Below are 17,443 nucleotides of genomic sequence, written 5' to 3'. Positions count from 1 at the left end.
CCTCAATGTTACATTTAATCTTTTTATCCTTCCCAGAATGACCACCATATCTTTTGAAGAAGCTGTTGCAAATCTCTTCTCAACCCTCCTGTAGTGACCTTTTCCCTGTAGGCAATAGAAATTCCTTCTCTTGGGGGTGGCTAGGTGGGGCCTTGAAGTCAGGAGTACCTGGGTTCAAATCCGATATCAGACACTTAATAATTACCTAGCTGTGTGGCCTTGGGCAAGCCACTTAACCCCATTTGCCTTGCAAAAACCTAAAAAACAAAACAAAAAAAATTCCTTCTCTTTTACAGAGAAAATTAGTTACTCGTGGAGAGCTCCCTTTTTCTTTAAGGCAGCCTGGTACTTTCTTTTTTTTTTTTTGTTCTTGATTTTAACAATGAGGTTACTCTTCTTACTAAGTTCAACTTTTTTTATTTGTGCTTTTAGCTTGTGTCCTCTCTGACCTTTTTGAGAAGCTCAGCCTCCCATTTCTCCTCAATCCTCAATCTTCCATTTTTCCTTATCTACTTATTGATTTCTTCCTCTCTGTTGTCTATAAATTTGCCCATGCTCCCTTATCCTTAAAGTCTTTGTTTGACCTTGTTATTTTACTCAATTTCAAATCCCATAATTCCCAGCTTTTTCATAGCCAAATTCCTGGAAACAGCCATTTACAATCCTTGCCTCCAATCCTTCCCTCCTCTCACAGTCTGGCTTCCAACCCCAAGACAAGATTAACCAAAACTGTCTTAATCACTAAACCTTAGTTAGTTGTTGTCCTTCATAATTGAAGATCATGACATCAAGTGAATGATGGTATGACATACATTTTATGTTGATTATGGTGGGAATATTGTGCAGACATCCTTCCCACTGGTTTTCCAGAACAGTCAACATCCAGTGGTCTAATCCAGTAGAAAACTTCTGGTGATGGTCTGGGTGCTGTGGGAGTCCTTGGTCATTAGGATCTGGTTCCCTGGCATATCAGTGCGGCCCCAAGGCAATTCAACATTGCCAGGCATAACTCCAGCATGGTGACTTTTTTTTGACAACACAATACAGTTAACCTATCTCTCAATAGTCTAATTAGTAAGGTGATTGAATTGTTCTCAGCATGGCAACCTCATCAATAGGGTGAAACTAACTTATCTCATAAGGGTCTAATCCCAGCTCACATTCCCATTAATGGGTGAATGATTAGTGATTAGTGAATTCTGCTTCACAAAGATAGGAAGAATCAGCATTAGTCTGCTCTGGAGACAAAGTCAGATAGGGAGCTTGACAGGGGCGGTACACCTATCAAACCAAAACTCAAGTGTCCTAAAGTGGGTTAAGGGAAGAGAGAAACCTTCTGTGGAACAGAATGGCAGAAATTCACTTCATCTTGATTTTCAATATGAATACAGACCCTGAAAATGCATTCTCATGACCCTTCTGACCTTTGAGGTTTTAAGCAGGAGGTGTCAGAAAAATTGCCACAGGGATAACTGGCTTATGGAGACCAAGCATTCAGAGCAATGTTGCTTTTCGATTCTTTGAATTCCTTTATCTAATGGTCTTCTGGAAATCCATATCTTTGTTAATACCTTTGCAGTTTTTGACAATGGTGACCATCTCATCCTCTTCCTGGATGGTTTTTCCTTCTTCAATTTTTATGTATCAGAGGAAGAATATGTATAATTGGATAAATATTGATCCCCTAAACACCTTTACCTACTCTAGAACCCAATCCAGCATTCATTCCTTCTTTTTCTATTCCACTGGCAACTTGCCATCTATCTACTAACAGGTTCAGGCTTTTTAATCCTACAAAAGCTTTCCCTTCTACCTTAGCAAGTTACCATTTCACCTCTCCTTTATGATCAAATTAAAAGAAAAAGATTTACCTATTGCTTGTGCTTTCTCATTATCTAATCTCCTTTCAATTCTTCCTATTCTTGCTTCTGTCCTCAAAAACTCTGAAACTATTCTTCAAGATTATTGGATATCTTAATCACCAAATCCAAAGATTCTTTTTCAATCCTTAATATACTTTATCCTGGTAGCAGACAACACCCTCCTATTATTCTCCTCCTTTTAGCTTTAAATTTTTTTTTGTTTTTTTGCAAGGCAGATGGGGTTAAGTGACTTGCCCAAGGCCACACAGCTAGGTAATTATGAAGTGTCTGGGACCGGATTTGAACCCAGGTACTCCTAACTCCAAGGCCGGTGCTTCATCCACTATGCCACCTAGCCGGCCCCTCCTTTTAGCTTTATAAATCTGTTATTTTTTCCTTTCATATGGGCTCCATGTGTCTATACCTTTGACTTTCTTTCATTCTATACACTCTTTCTTGGCAATTTGATTCACTCTCATTACTTCTAATCAAATGATTGTCAAATCTATATCACAAATCCTATATATTTAGAAGGAAATCTTTTTTTTTAAGGCAATGGGGTTAAGTGACTTGCCCCAAATCTCAAAACAAGGTAATTATTATTAAGTGCCTGAGGTCAAATATGAACTCAGGTCCTCCTGACTACAGGGCCAGTGCTCTATTCATTGCACCATCTAGCTGCCCCAGGAAATCTTTATCTAGAGGTCACATTAATGTACTGCAAACTAAAATAATTATTATTTCCTTAACATCTGCCTTTCCTTCCTTAATTATATAGAATACTAGAATTCTAAACTTCGTTGTTAGTTTGGCTTTATCCTATCTCTAAAATGATCTTTTTCACTCCATCTTGATTATTACATCCTATGAGGGATCCTCTTCATTCTATGAAGCCCTGATACACCCATCATAAAGTAATCTTTTTCTCATTACAATTCCTCAGAGGACTCCATTTGAATTTGTTTTCTGTACACATCATACTCTACCATATATATCGTGTATCTGCTTTTGTTTATGTGTCTGATCTCATCTATTAGATATAAGCACACTGAGAACTCAGAGACTGTGTTGTATTTATTTTTTATATCTCTAGCATCTATCACAGTGCATAAAAATGTTTAGCGATGGGGAAGAGGAAAGGGGTTTGGGATAAAGTCAGCTGTGATTTCATTTGTGTAGAAAATTGTCAGAGAAAATTTCTCTGACCAATGCAGCTGGGCAATGCTGTTCTGCATCTTATGTCTGAGATGCCCAGGTCCTGAAAGAGAAGGGACTTACCCAATGTCACATAACCAGTGTGTGTCTGGGGCAGAACTTGATCCCAATATATTTTGACACTGAGGTTACCTCTCTAATTATTATAACATGATCTCTCTCAAAAACTACCTGTCCCTCCTGATTAAGCTTCTGGAAGCACCTCACCACAGTATCACTAGGTTCAACTCTGAGGATAAACTATTTTCTTATTGGCATCCCAGATTCCTGGTAACCTACCACCATACCTGATACAAAGTCACTTGAAGGATGACCAAGAATTCTTTATTTTTTTTTTTTTTTTTTAGGTTTTTGCCAGGCAAATGGGGTAGTGGCTTGCCCAAGGCCACACAGCTAGGTAATTATTAAGTGTCTGAGACCTGATTTGAACCCAGGTACTCCTGACTCCAAAGCTGGTGCTCTATCCACTACGCCACCTAGCTGCCCTGATGACCAAGAATTATTAAAAAATAAATCAAAAACCCACCTCCACGAGGCTTATCATCTTTTTTTAACTATACTATAATTTTCCTTTTCTCAGTCAAATTCCTAGAAAAAAATCATCCAAGCTTACTGCCTATATTCCTCTCCTCACTCTTTGCTATGACTTAAGACATCATTCAACTGAAACTGTTCTCTCCAAAGCTATCAATTCCCTGTCATTTAACAAATTTGGTAACTTTTTTTTTTCCAATTCTCATCCTTCTTGACCCTTCTGTTGTTTTGGACACCAATGACCACGCTCTCCTTCAGTATCTTCTTTCTACATGACACCTTTCATGACTCTGCTTTCTGCTATTCTTCCAGCTACACATGATAATTGAACCTATACATTTTCAAAAAAATTATTAATTCATAACAGAAAATAATATGAAAATATTTTTACTAGAACCAATATCTGAGTTCAATTTAAAAAACAATTATTAAGTACCTTCTATTTGTCAGGCACTTACTTGTTAATTTCATTCTGATTGACTATTCTAAAAATAAAGGTGCCTGAATTTTTAAATATCTGCAATGACTATAATTTTATGCCAATCTGACTTTTAGATTATATTCATGTGAATGAAATTTGGAAAACTGATACAAACACGCATACAAAAAACAATTAGTATTATCTTCAGGAACAAATTTTAATACTTGGAGAAATAGTATTTAATCGAAAACAAAACAGGCTTAAACAGGGGCGGCTAGGTGGCGCAGTGGATAGAGCACTAGCCCTGGAGTCAGGAGTACCTGAGTTCAAATGTGGCCTTGGACACTTAATTACCTAGCCCTGTGGCTGTGGACAAGCCACTTAACCCCATCTGCCTTGCAAAAAACCTAAAAGAACAAAAAACAAACAAACAAAAAAAAAACAGGCTTAAACAAAAGCCTGACAAGAACAACTTCTTACTTAGTTTCTTGGTCCAATCTTACTACACTTAAAATGTTTACTTAGGGGGCAGCTAGGTGGTACAGTGAATAGTAGGTCCTGGAGTCAGGAGGACATGAGTTCAAATCAAGCCTCAGACACCTAATAGTTACCTAGCTTGGTGACCTTGGACAAGTCACTTAAACCCACTGCCTTAAATAAACAAAAAAATTTTTTTAAAAAGATATTTATTTAGCACCTAATTCCCCACTTGTAATGTCACTTTTCTATAACATTTAAGATCTCTCACTCAAGATATTACATTAAGATCAAACTGGGAGTAAATAATGGGCATATAATTTTTTTTTTAAAGAATTACTATTACGCTTCAAAAATTAAAATGTACTCAATAGACTGAATTTTACTGGAGGATTTTATGCAACATTTAGTACTTACTGAGTTAGCAAATCAATAGCACAAGGAAGGGGAGGAAGAAGTCGCTGAATGATTTCATCAGTAAGAAGATCATCACAGTAAGAAACAAAACTCTTGATAGCTGGAAAAGAAGTGACTGTAAGTACATATCAATCAACTGCAAAAATCACATTTATTACATTTACAATACAATGACAAAATAAAATAGAACCAAGGATGCTGAAATTTGTACTTAACTTTAATATAAAGAAAATGATTTTTTATTTGTACTTCACTTTAAAACAATTTTTTCATTATGGCTATTTAAAAAAGATCCCTTTCAGTATATTTTAATAGAGGGATAACTGGAACTAATTTTTTTTTCTAGGTAGTTTATTTTATTTTTTTAATTTATTTTTATTAAAGATATTATTTGAGTTTTACAATTTTCCCCCAATCTTGCTTCCCTCCCACCCACCCCCACAGACGGCACTCTGTCAGTCTTTACTTTGTTTCCAAATTGGGTATGATGAAAGAGAAATCATATCCTTAAAGAGAAGAGAATTCTAAGAGGTAACAAGATCAGACAATAAGATATCTGGTTTTTTCTAAATTAAAGAGAATAGTCCTTGCACTTTGTTTAAACTCCACAGCTCCTTATCTGGATACAGATGGTACTCTCCTTTGCAGACAGCCCAAAATTGGAACTAATTTTTTTAAGATGTCATAGAGATTATAAATTTACTATAACAAAGGGAATTTTTTTCCAAAAGTAGAACTAAAAAAGCAGGGGAAACTATTTCAATGCAGATGTCTTCCTAAGGAATTTTTATTTTCCTAAGAGGAATGAATATATATATATATATATATATATATATATATATATATTCATATGTTAAGTAAATGATTGGATGAAAAAATTTTCTTATCAAGATTATATTGATGGGGCAGCTAGGTGACACAGTGGATAGAGACCAGCTCTGGAGCCAAGCAGACCTGAATTCAAATCCGTTCTCCCACACTTAATAATTACCTAGCTGTGTGACCTTAGGCAAGTAACTTTAACCCCACTGCCTAGCAAAAACAAACCAAAAAAAAAAACCACACACACACACAAAAAAAAAGGCTATATTGAAAGGTCAGTATGGTTATGGCCTATTGTCTTTTTAAATTTTAAATTTTTACCCTAATTCTGATAGCAGGCTCTTAGTGAAAATTAAGAATTATAAATTCTTGACATACTTTTTAGTTCCTAATAAAGTTGTTAACTTGAAGTGAAGATATAATTTACAAATTTTTCTAAAATATTCACATTTAAAATGTGAAGACAAATATAAAGTTCATTATAAAGAATTTCCCAATTTTTATTTAACTCAATGGTTCCTTTCTATGGCCCCTAATAAATCATATCTTTTACTTAGTTTCATACAACAGAAAAAATAGTATTTTATATTCTGCTAAGAATATTTAAAAAACGATGTGATCAAGGCTTTCTAAGTTTCAATTTGAAGCAATAATAATCACCAATGGCTTTTTTTCTATATAGTACAAATAAAACCACATTTGTAAATTTAATACTTCAAGGGTTCAATATTTGACTAGTATGGTTACAATTCTCACCAGTAGAGATTATAATCCCTTAATACTGTTTTTTACTATTCATGAATTACTTTGTCTCCCCTTAAACTAGCATTTTTTTTAAAGGTTTTAGCAAGGCAAATGGAGTTAAGTAGCTTGCCCAAGGCCACACAGCTAGGTAATTATCAAGTGTCTGAGACTGGATTTGAACCCAGGTACTCCTGACCTCAGGGTTGGTGCTTTATCCAACGCGCCACCTAGCCGCCCCTAAACTAGCATTCTTTAAAGAAAAGAGATTATGTCACCATAACATTGCAAGTAATTTGGGTTTTGCATCTAAGCAAAACAAAGCTTGTTCCCTCCTAACTTGATCATATATAATAAGACACATATGACTCTGAGGTTTAAAAAACATGGAATTAGTTTAATATAATATACTTCAATTTAAAATATAGAAAAGGGATTCTTCTATTTGTGTCATGGATCCCATTTGGCAGTCCAGTGACAGAAATCCATTTTGGAATAGTGCTTTTAAATTATAAAATAAAATACACAGCATTAAAACAAATGCAATTATTTTGAAATAAACATTTAAAATATTTCCTATGCCAGTTCAGGGACCCTCTAAAACTCTGTGGATCACCCCTGATTTAGACCTCCAAATCAATTCTATATTGTAAGAAAATCACCAGGTGATAACTGTGTTCCCTTAAGCAGTCAGAGAAGAATGCTTAACTCAACCTACCACAGAGGGCACCTGCACGACCTTCCAAGGTCACCTGCCACGTAAATGAGTCTCCTCGACTTTTCTCTGTTTCTAGATCCTTAGGAGACAGTGGAAAAACACACTTCCATAACCTTAGCACTCGGGGAAGATGGTGTTGGATAAATGCAGAGCCTGTAATATTTAGAACTGTCATTTTCAATGAGTAAAACACAAAACTATTATATTGTTAATCATTTTAAAAATAGGTAAATCCATGTTAAAATCATGTTACTTAAAAAAATACATAGAACACAGCCAAGATTAGAAATAAAGGAGAAAACTGAGAGAAAATTTTATACAATTTCTCGGATAAAGGTCTCATATCTCAAATCTACAAAGAACTTTGTCAAATTTCTAAGAATGCATCATTCCCCAACTAATAAGTGGTTAAAGGATATCAAGAGGCAGTTTTCCAATAAAGTCAAAATTATATAATCATATGAAGTATTGATTAGAGAAATAACTGAGATATTATCTCATACCTACCAGATTAGCCACTACTAGTCATTCTTTGGAATTGAAAAAGATCATGCCAACCAAGTGAGACACGACTGGCACAATTATGTTTATTACAGTGGGAGGTATGCTGTGCAAGACATCCTTCTCAATTGCCTTTACCAGAACTATTTCACACCAAGTCCTGACTGATAGGAAATAGATCTAATGGTGATGGTCTGGCTGCTGTGGGAGTCTCTTGGCCTTGAACTGGTTTCTTCTCCTCCCCTATCAGCCAATAACCTCAAAGCACCATCAGCACCAGGCAAGCACTAGCAGAATTCAACAGAATGCAACAGAATTCAACAATTTTTCCTAACCTATCTCTCAATAAGAGGAGGAAATGAGAAATGTTGGAAGGGATGTGGAAAAACTGGGATTCTAATATACTGTTATTGAAACTGTGAGTTGATTCAGTTCAAAAAAGAAAACTATTATACCTTTTGACCCAGATCTGTTTACCAAGATCAGGAAAAAAAGGAAAAGAACCTATGTTCTAAAATATTTATAGAAGCTCTTTTTGCAATGGCATGGAACTAGAAACTGAGGTGGGGCTCATCAACTGAGGAATGGTTAAACATGTCATACAACTGTGATGGAGTACTACTATATTTTGTAAGAAATGATGGCCTGACTGATTTTAGAAAAACATTGAAAGATTTGCATCTAATAATGAAGCAGAATCAAGAAATGGGCAGAATCAAGAGAACATTGTATACAATAACAGTAACTGTGAACAACTAAGTTATGCTGAGTACCATGCTCAAATCAATTAAGAAGGAAGATGCTCCAAAGAAAGAAGTCATAAATAAGAAGTATGCATACTATGGTTTAACTTCGCGCACACACACACACACACAACACTCTTCTGTGTTAAATGATGGCCTTTTCTAGTGCAGATTGGGGAGAGAGGTCAGAACTAAACACGCCAAAAAATAAATTACAGTAAAAATAAATTAAAATAAAGAAATAACAAGGTGATGCCATAGAATCCTAGACTTAAGAGATCACATCCAGTTTCAGGTCCTTACTATCTATATGGCCCTGAGAAAGTGACTTACTCCATTTCCTTAGCTGTAAAATTAGGATAATAATAATGATAATGATGATGATGATGATAATAATAATAATAATAATAATAATGATATCTATTTCCCAGGAAAAAATAATATCTGTAAAGTGTTCTACAAATCTCAAGATGAGACATAAACACTATCTACTATTATTATTACTAAATCATAATTCTCATGCAGTTCTTAAATAATATGAACATTTCTTTACCTCTTAAAAGCAATAGAATTCTTTATAAATACTTGAGTTAAATGTGCATTTTAACAGTTACCACTGGATCTGCTTTCTGAACTAGTAATAGCTATGTTAACAACGTTTTCTAAGTCAAACCTAGACATATAGTAAATCCAACGGACAAAACTTTTACTGAAAAAGATATGATGCAGATCCTATTAATCTTGAAAGGTCATTTAAACAATTTTACAGAAATAAATGATCAATGAGAATTTTATAAAATTATTTTTTTTAAAAAGCCACAAAAGAAGAAGCAAAGATTTATCAAACAATTAGGGAAAGAACAGTACTTATCCAAAAGGAAAATGAGCATTTTTAAAATTTAATCAAAGTTATAATAAAGAAAATCTCGGGGTGGCTAGGTGGCGCAGTGGATACAGCACTGGCCCTGGAGTCAGGAATACCTGAGTTCAAATCCAACCTCAGACACTTAATTACCTAGCTGTGTGGCCTTGGGCAAGCCACTTAACCCCACTGCCTTGCAAAAACTAAAAAAAAAAAAAAAAAAAAAAAAAAATATCTCTTCCTCCTTATCATATTTTCCCCTATGTTTTCTCTTCTTCTAAGTTAAAAATTCTGGATCTAATGAATTGTTTGCTTCTCAATATTCTGATATAGTAGAATGTGACATCAAATTAAAAAAATAATGTAATCTTAGGCTATAAGTGAAGAGCAGTCTCTAAGCCCGGGAAGGTGACAGTTTTGCTATTCCTTGCATTGGTCAGACTATAGCTGCAATACTATACTCAAATCTTGGTGCCACATTTATGTATGATATTGATAAACTAGAAACCACTGGAAGGGGGAAATCAGGACAGTATAAAGGTCTCAAGACCATTACAAATGAATATCAGCTAAATGAAGTGGGGATGTTCACTTGGGCAAAGAGAAGAAAATGGGTGGATATGACAGTTATTTCAAATATTTTGAAGGGTCCTCATAGGAGTAAATGCTTATATTTGTTCTAAATGACTACAGAAAACTATCTAGGGAAAATGAAGAGAGAACTTAGGCTTTATGTAAAGAAAAAATTCCTGCTGAAACTTTAAAAATGGAATGGGCTTGAGAAAACATAGGAGTGGTAACAACAATAGACATTTATATAGTCTTTTAAACTTTGCCAAGTTCTTTACATCAGAGGTTTTCAAGCAAAGGTAGAATTATTATACACTTGTCAGATATGATGCAGAAGGGATTTTCTGTTCAGGAAACAGATTAGAATAAATGATTCTGAAGTCCATGCCAAATAATTAGATTCTTTGAGAATTCCTTCATGTTTTTGCCTTATGAATACTTGAATACTATTAATACCATCTAGTAGTGGGACATAACAAATGAAGAGCTATAAGGTTTTATCTAAAAATCAAGGAAAAAAATAAAACTTTTCCCCATTTTTTCAACTATTCACTTCAAAACTGTGTGTACACTATGTGTAAGGTACTACAAAGGCAAAAACATACTGCATGGCCCTTGAAGTGTGGTTCATGATCTAATGCCCGAAGGAAAAGATACCAAATATGACACTGTCACTTGGTCAAGACAATATCTTTTTTTTAACTATTTTAATAATTTAAAATATCCATGATTTCATCATTGTGGGCATTTTCTCCACCAAGGAAGACTACAATCGACCAATTTTTTAGTAGCTGAGTTTTCATGGCTAAAAATCATCTGGCACTTTCTCTTTGGACACAGAGAAACTGATTTTCCAAGACCATGTTCTAAACCTTTGCAGCCTAGGAAAAACTCCTAACAGCCTTCAGTACTCCAGGGTCACTTCAATGGCATCAGTAAGTAGCACTTTCAAGAAAGGACAGAGAATCAGATTAGGGTCAGATAAATTTGAAGTTTAGCACTGAAAAGGGCTTAAAGGCTGTTCCAAACTCTAAGGTTAGATCTAAAATAAATTGCCTAAATTCAAAGAAGTATCTGAAAGCAGTAAAACAAAAGAAGAAGCTGAGTATACTAATCAGAATCTCAGTCACAGACTGAGGTATAAAAGGTAAAAGTTAAAAGATTATAGTAACAAAGCATAAGAAAAGACTTCAGGAAAAAGAATCAAAACTTGGTTTTATGCTTGATTTTTTTTCTCATGGGTTTCCCCCCCTTTTATTCTGACTCTTTTTGACAATATGAATAACATGAAAATATTTTTAATGTTGTTTACATATATAACCTAAATCATATTACTTGCTGTAAAAGAGAGGAGGGAGGGAGAAAATGTGGAACTCAAAATCTTCCAAGAAAAATGAATGTTTAAAACTATCTTTGTATGTAGTTGTAAAAATAAATTTATATTAAAAATTATTGTGCTAATTATGAAATGTAAAACTTTTTGTTTGATTTTTTTTTTTTTGCCAAAAGTAGCAGGGAGAGAAGAATTCTAAAAACAGGGTCAATCCTTTCAGAATAGTATGGTATTTTGCAGCCTGGGATGATACTATATAATAGGATTTACTTTCTACAATAACCAATAATTAAATTACCATTTTAATAAGATTTTTAAAAATTGATTATTTCTCATATTTGAACGTTAAGCATTATATTGTCATTCATTAATTACTTATTTATATTTACATTGCTTTTTAAAATTAAGCTACATAACCAATATGACATTGTACAAATCTAATTCATTATATATGATTGATAAGTTTTCTATACTCTGAAGTAGGAACACAGTAAAATAAAACTAAGATAAGGCAACAAAATAAAATTTTAAAGATGCTGGAAGGATAACATACCCAGCATAAACATAAGGTAAAATGAATAAATATCTGTAATTCTTTCAAATATCTGAAAATTTGATTAATTCTTTGAGGGTAAATATGGAGTTTTTTTTAGCTTAAAGTAAAACCTATTAAAAAGAATGATAATTAAGGTGGATAAAATAGTCAAACAATTTAATTTCTGGTCAAAAAAAGGGAGAGAAGGAAAAAAAAGGTATTTTCTTGTACGGCTCATAATTGAAATTTGAAGATATTTTAGCTGTGTTCTAGACAGCATCTTTGGAATAAAAGTAGCCTCCTAAGCTAACTGCTCTGAAGAATAACCTTCATTTGCCTCCTTGGGTTTTGGCATCTATAGTACCATTAACTTTAACAGTCAAAGGATCTGTGATTTTAGTAGTTTGACTAGTCCTTTCACTTGTGCAGAATGCAACCCCTCCTTTCCTTGGCAGCCTTTTGTAGTTGTGGTAGAGCCAAAAAACCCCATCACCTGAAATCCAGCCTTCTGACAATGACCTTTCTTTCATTCTTAGATAAGTTAGTTAAATTAATTCACCACTGGCATCTTACACCCTTCCAGCTGGGTGACATAATAGAAATAGAATTTCTAGGACCATTTTCTTTGAAAACTTATGAAAATTCCATATTAAAGGAAGGCTCTGAAATACAGCATTTAAAACAGTTTAAAACGGCAAGTATAAGGAATATTTAAAAAATAGAAAGACATAAAATAATGCAAAGTAAAGAAAAAAGGACAGACTAAATACACAGCTACAATTTATATATACATATGGTTTTAAATTAAAAGTGTAAAAGAACAAAGATTTGAACTGATAGAGATTAAAAGAGAACAAAGAAAGAGTAACAGATAGGTTATGCTATTTTGTTGAATTATATTTTATTATAAACATTTTGAAGATGTTTATATTGTTTTTCTTGGAAGTTCATAAATAAAATTATTCTATTGTATTATCACATCAATAGTCTACTAATATTGAAATATACAAAATTTCCAGAAGTAATTACCTAATGTCATTAAGGCAGCTAACAGCAACCATCCAGCTTGAGTCCTCTGAACTGAAAGGCGACTATTCTGAGAAGCAGAACATAACAAATCCTCTGCTAACATCACAATTATCTATAATCAGAAGGAAAAAAAGACCCAAAAAGCTCTTACATAAGAACAAAGAATATTACTTTTCAAAACAACATTTTAAAAAGTTTAAAAAGTTTATTTTCACAGAAGTGAATTATAAAATATAGAAGCCATGCTTCTTGAAATCTATGCCCTAAGATCATTTTATATACCGTATCAACAAATTCTGAAGTTAATTACTGAAATGTCAGCTCAGTACAACAATATTGTGTAAATTCAATTATGGCAATACAGTAAAATGAATCTGGCTTAGTTTTATAAGATGCTGTTATACTAACTTAAAGTGGTTTTTCTTCTAAATATCTAATCTCCTCATATTCAGTTTCATTAGTGTTCTAATCACCTTCCTTTCCATAAAATTAAGCAAGTTCAATTTCTCTAACAAAAAAGAATTTTTACATTTAAAAATCAAAGGATATCAGGCACTTAATTGAGGATCAAGCATATTAAGTCATGAACTACTGTTATAGAGACCTTACAAAATGCTTTGTGTAACTTTTTTGCAAAATGTATAATTAGCAACTTAGAAACCTTTTCTGCATAACTCTTAGTTCAGACTGTGCCAGAATGAAATCCTTTGCTACTTTCTTTTTTTTTTAATTTAAGGCAATGGGGTTAAGTGACTTGCCCAAGGTCACACAACTAGGTAATTATTAAGTATCTGAGATCAAATTTGAACTCGTCTTCCTGACTCCAGGGCCAGTGCTCTATTCACTGTGCCATCTAGCTGCCCCTCCGTTGCTAGTTTCAAAAATTAAAGGCCCCCTGGACAAGAGCTATGGACAAGAGCTACCTGGCTGTAGAAGGCACATGATTCTGCTATTCACAGACTATTCCTCCAAGATAACCTTTTTTTGGGAGGGTCTGGATCTATGTTTTCATCAGTGATCTTATGTAGAAAAGGACAATAGTTATAAATGAATTTGTTTTCTTTCTTTCTTTTTCTTTTTTTCTTTTTGCAAGGCAAACGGGGTTAAGTGGCTTGCCCAGCTCGGTAATTAGCAAGTGTCTGAGACCGGATTTGAACCCAGGTACTCCTGACTACAGGGCAGGTGCTTTATCCACTGTGCCAACTAGCTGCTCCGAATTTTAAGTTTTCTAGAAAACTAGAACAACACAATGAAAAACAAACCAGAAAAATAAATGTTTTCTAGAAAATCAGAAGTTTCTTATTTTAGACTTTGTGTAACATCACTGTAATCAAATCCAAAAACACATTCTAATCTTATTTAACAATATAATGTTCCACAAGTTAGTAAAAAAGTAAAGGTATTAGGACACCTGATAAACCTATACTAAAAGCAAACATCTGGTTCCATATTTCAATTTCTTGAGTAAAAATATATTAATGAATAGACAGGTCCAAATAAAATAATGACACCAATTGACATGAGTACTTTAGAAAGATTAATTCCCATAATTTAACAGTTTTATTTCATAAATAATATTCTATCGCTGGGAATAATTGTAAAAGTAGGAAAAAATTACAAATTTTTATAATTACAAATATTATATTCAGATAATACATTTCTCCAGTCTTGCTACTGCATTTTTTGGGAAGGACTCAAGTAATAAATAATTTTTTAAAAAAGTTTGTTTTCAAAAATCACTTAAAGCTAAATTAGAACCACAAATTCATGGGGCTTTTTCCTAAAGAAAAAAGATTTAACAAAGAACTGTTAAATGAATCCCAGTTGGCAGGTTTAATAATGGGAAACTATATCTGAATTTTGCTTCATATTACTAAAAAATAGCAACAGCAAGAATTAATTCAATCTAGCCTATCTACCAAGTCATATGGATTGCTCTCAGGAAATCAATATAAAACGTATAGTAATGTTAATGAATTTTGTAGATGGAATCCTAACCAAATATTGAAAAGAAAAATTCAAGTCCTTGACAAAGTTCTATGCTTGATACTTGCTTTACTAAAGAATAAGATGATAAAAGTTATTACCAATTCATTATAACTAAAGAAGGCTGCAGTAGTGCTGAAGTGAAAGGCAAGGCATAATGTGTGAATAATAAGGACTTTCATCTATAAATGGTAGTTTCTTCTAGCTATAATTCAGTTCTGACAAAGTTTCTCTAAAAATTCTTCTCTGAAGTTTATGAACCCTTTCTTTTCATTCAATTATTTAAAGGTAAAATGTTACTGTATTAAAGCATCAATCTATTGAATATGTGCTGTGGTAACAACGGCATTTACTGGTTTGAGCAAGGATGTCATTGATTTCTTGAGAATTACTTTTAGGTGAATGAAATTTTAAATAAATTTTCCTGGAAATATAATATGTAACCTAGCAAAACTAAGTTTTCAAAGCACAACTCTGTCATGAAATGAAGACATTATTACTCAAAAATCTGGAAGTTGATATTCCTTGAATTTGAAATCAATAGTGCAATGCAAGTATTTTTTTTTTTATTTAGGTTTTTGCAAGGCAAATGAGGCCACACAGCCATGTAATTATTGAGTGTCTGAGACCGGATTTGAACCCAGGTACTCCTGACTCCAAGGGCTGGTGCTTTATCCACTTCACCACCTAGATGCCCCAAGTATTTCTTTTAAAATAATCTTATTTGTAGTTACAATTGTAATATTTAGTTTTAAGTATTTCTTCCCCACCTTTCTCCAAAAGCGATTCAAAGTAACACTGACATTTAGCTGTCTCATTAAACTGTTTCACCTTCCAAGAAAATATGGATCAACCTTGACATTTAAAAAATGATTAGTTTTGAAAAAGCATCATTGGCAGGTGTAAAATTATACACTATGTAATCATTACCTTTCCTTTTCCATGTGGAATTCCTAAAGGACAATGCTTTACTGCTCCTAGAAGAGCAGCCACAGCAAAACTAAAGCCAGTCACAGCTTCAGGTGAAGACTTGAGCACAGTGAGTTGTTCAAGGCAACGGTCCAAAAGTGGAGTTAAGTAGGAAGGCAATGCTACAGCAATGCAGTGTAAACACCAAGCTGCTGCTAATCGAACTGAAATGCTAGGATGAATAATAACTGAAATGACATTGTCAAGAATCCCTGGAACAAAAGAATAAAGAAAGAATCTTTATAGAAGTAGTTAATGAGTTAGTTATCAACCAAGCAATAGACATTTATTAAATATCTATTATGTGCTGAGCACTGAGTACTCAAAGCAGCAAGGGAAAATCCCTGCCCTCAAGAAACTTAAAATCAAAGAAGGAAGCTATTCAAACAAATAATATATACAAAACAAACTATGTATTGGATGAATAGGAAATAATCAATAGAGGAAGGCACTGGAATTAAGATGAGTTGAAGAAGGCTTCCTGAAGAAGGTAGGATTTTAAATGGATCTAAAAGGAAACCAAGGAAATCAGTAGTAGAAGCAGAGGAGGGAGAACTTTCCAAGCAAAGGGGACAGTCAAAAAAAATGCCCAGAGGCAAAAAATATCATATTATTTTGTGGTTCAGAGTTCTTTTTTCTTGTTTGTGGAATAGTCAAGTAGGTGTAAGCAGACTGGACAAGTCTGAGGAATTGCTTAGGAAGCATATATGAGGGGTGGCTAGGTGGCGCAGTGGATAGAGCACAGGCCCTGGATTCAGGAGAACCTGAGTTCAAATGTGACTTCCAACACTTAATAATTACCTAGCTGTGTGGCCTTGGGCAAGCCACTTAATTCCATTTGCCTTGCAAAAAAGGAACCATATATGAGCTTGGAGACAATAGGGAGCCACTTGAGTTTATTGAGTAAGGGTCAAACCTGCCTTTTGGGAAAATCATGTTGGTAACTGAATGGAAGATGGATGAGAGTAAGGAGAGACTTGAGGCAGGCAGTTCCACTAGCAGGCTACTGTAGTAACTGAGCTATGAGGTGATGCAGTGATGAAGTGATGGCAGTGTCAGAGGAAAAAGAGGGTGTATTCCACAGATGTTCCAAAGGTGAATTCAACAGATCATGGCAACAGATCGGATATAGGGATTTGAGAGAAAGTGAGAAGTAAAGCATGACTCTGGATAGAATGAGGATGGCCTCTACAGTAATACAGAAGGTGGGTGGGGGAATTTTAGGGGGAATGATAACAACTTCATATTGAATCTTTGAATCATCTAAATCAAAATGTCTTTAAAAGGCAATTGGGGGGTGGCTAGGTGGTGTAGTGGATAAAGCACCGGCCTTGGAGTCAGGAGTACCTGGGTTCAAATCCAGTCTCAGACACTTAATAATTACCTAGCTGTGTGGCCTTGGGCAAGCCACTTAACCCCATTTGCCTTGCAAAAAAACCCCAAAAACAAAACAAAAAACCTAAAAAAAAAAGGCAATTGGAGGGGTGGCGTAGTGGATAAAGCACTGGCCTTGGAGTCAGGAGTGCCTGGGTTCAAATCTGATCTCAGACACTTAATAACTACCTAGCTGTGTGGCCTTGGGCAAGCCACTTAACCCCATTTGCCTTGCAAAAACCTAACCCCCCCCCCCAAAAAAAGGCAATTGCAGATGCCAAAAAAAAAAGGTACAAGTTTAAGTCATGTGGATAAAGATTATATTCTAACTCAC

General features: G+C 34.2%; 1 protein-coding gene across 12 annotated transcripts in view; it reads right to left on the bottom strand.

Moving 5' to 3' along the window:
* Positions 1-17,443, bottom strand: part of HEATR5A (HEAT repeat containing 5A) — a 168,258-nt gene that overhangs the window by 109,203 nt on the left and 41,612 nt on the right. For 10 of the 12 annotated variants that reach the window (XR_012478151.1, XR_012478150.1, XR_012478152.1 and 7 more), the window contains exons 10-13: positions 15,697-15,947; positions 12,781-12,892; positions 7,208-7,375; positions 4,927-5,026 (exon numbers count right to left, since the gene is read on the bottom strand). Coding sequence is in view for 9 of the 12 variants with exons in the window: in XM_074235357.1 (XP_074091458.1) it covers positions 4,927-5,026; positions 7,208-7,375; positions 12,781-12,892; positions 15,697-15,947 (631 nt within the window). In the remaining 3 variants the exon portion in view is untranslated. The remainder of the gene's footprint in view (positions 1-4,926; positions 5,027-7,207; positions 7,376-12,780; positions 12,893-15,696; positions 15,948-17,443) is intronic. The other 2 variants (XM_074235361.1, XM_074235363.1) reach the window with 1 other exon arrangement.

Source organism: Macrotis lagotis, chromosome 4 (genome assembly GCF_037893015.1).
Source record: "Macrotis lagotis isolate mMagLag1 chromosome 4, bilby.v1.9.chrom.fasta, whole genome shotgun sequence".
NCBI lineage: Eukaryota > Metazoa > Chordata > Mammalia > Peramelemorphia > Peramelidae > Macrotis > Macrotis lagotis.
The sequence above is the reverse complement of the archived record's forward strand: the minus strand, read 5'-3'. Positions and strand labels throughout refer to the sequence as shown.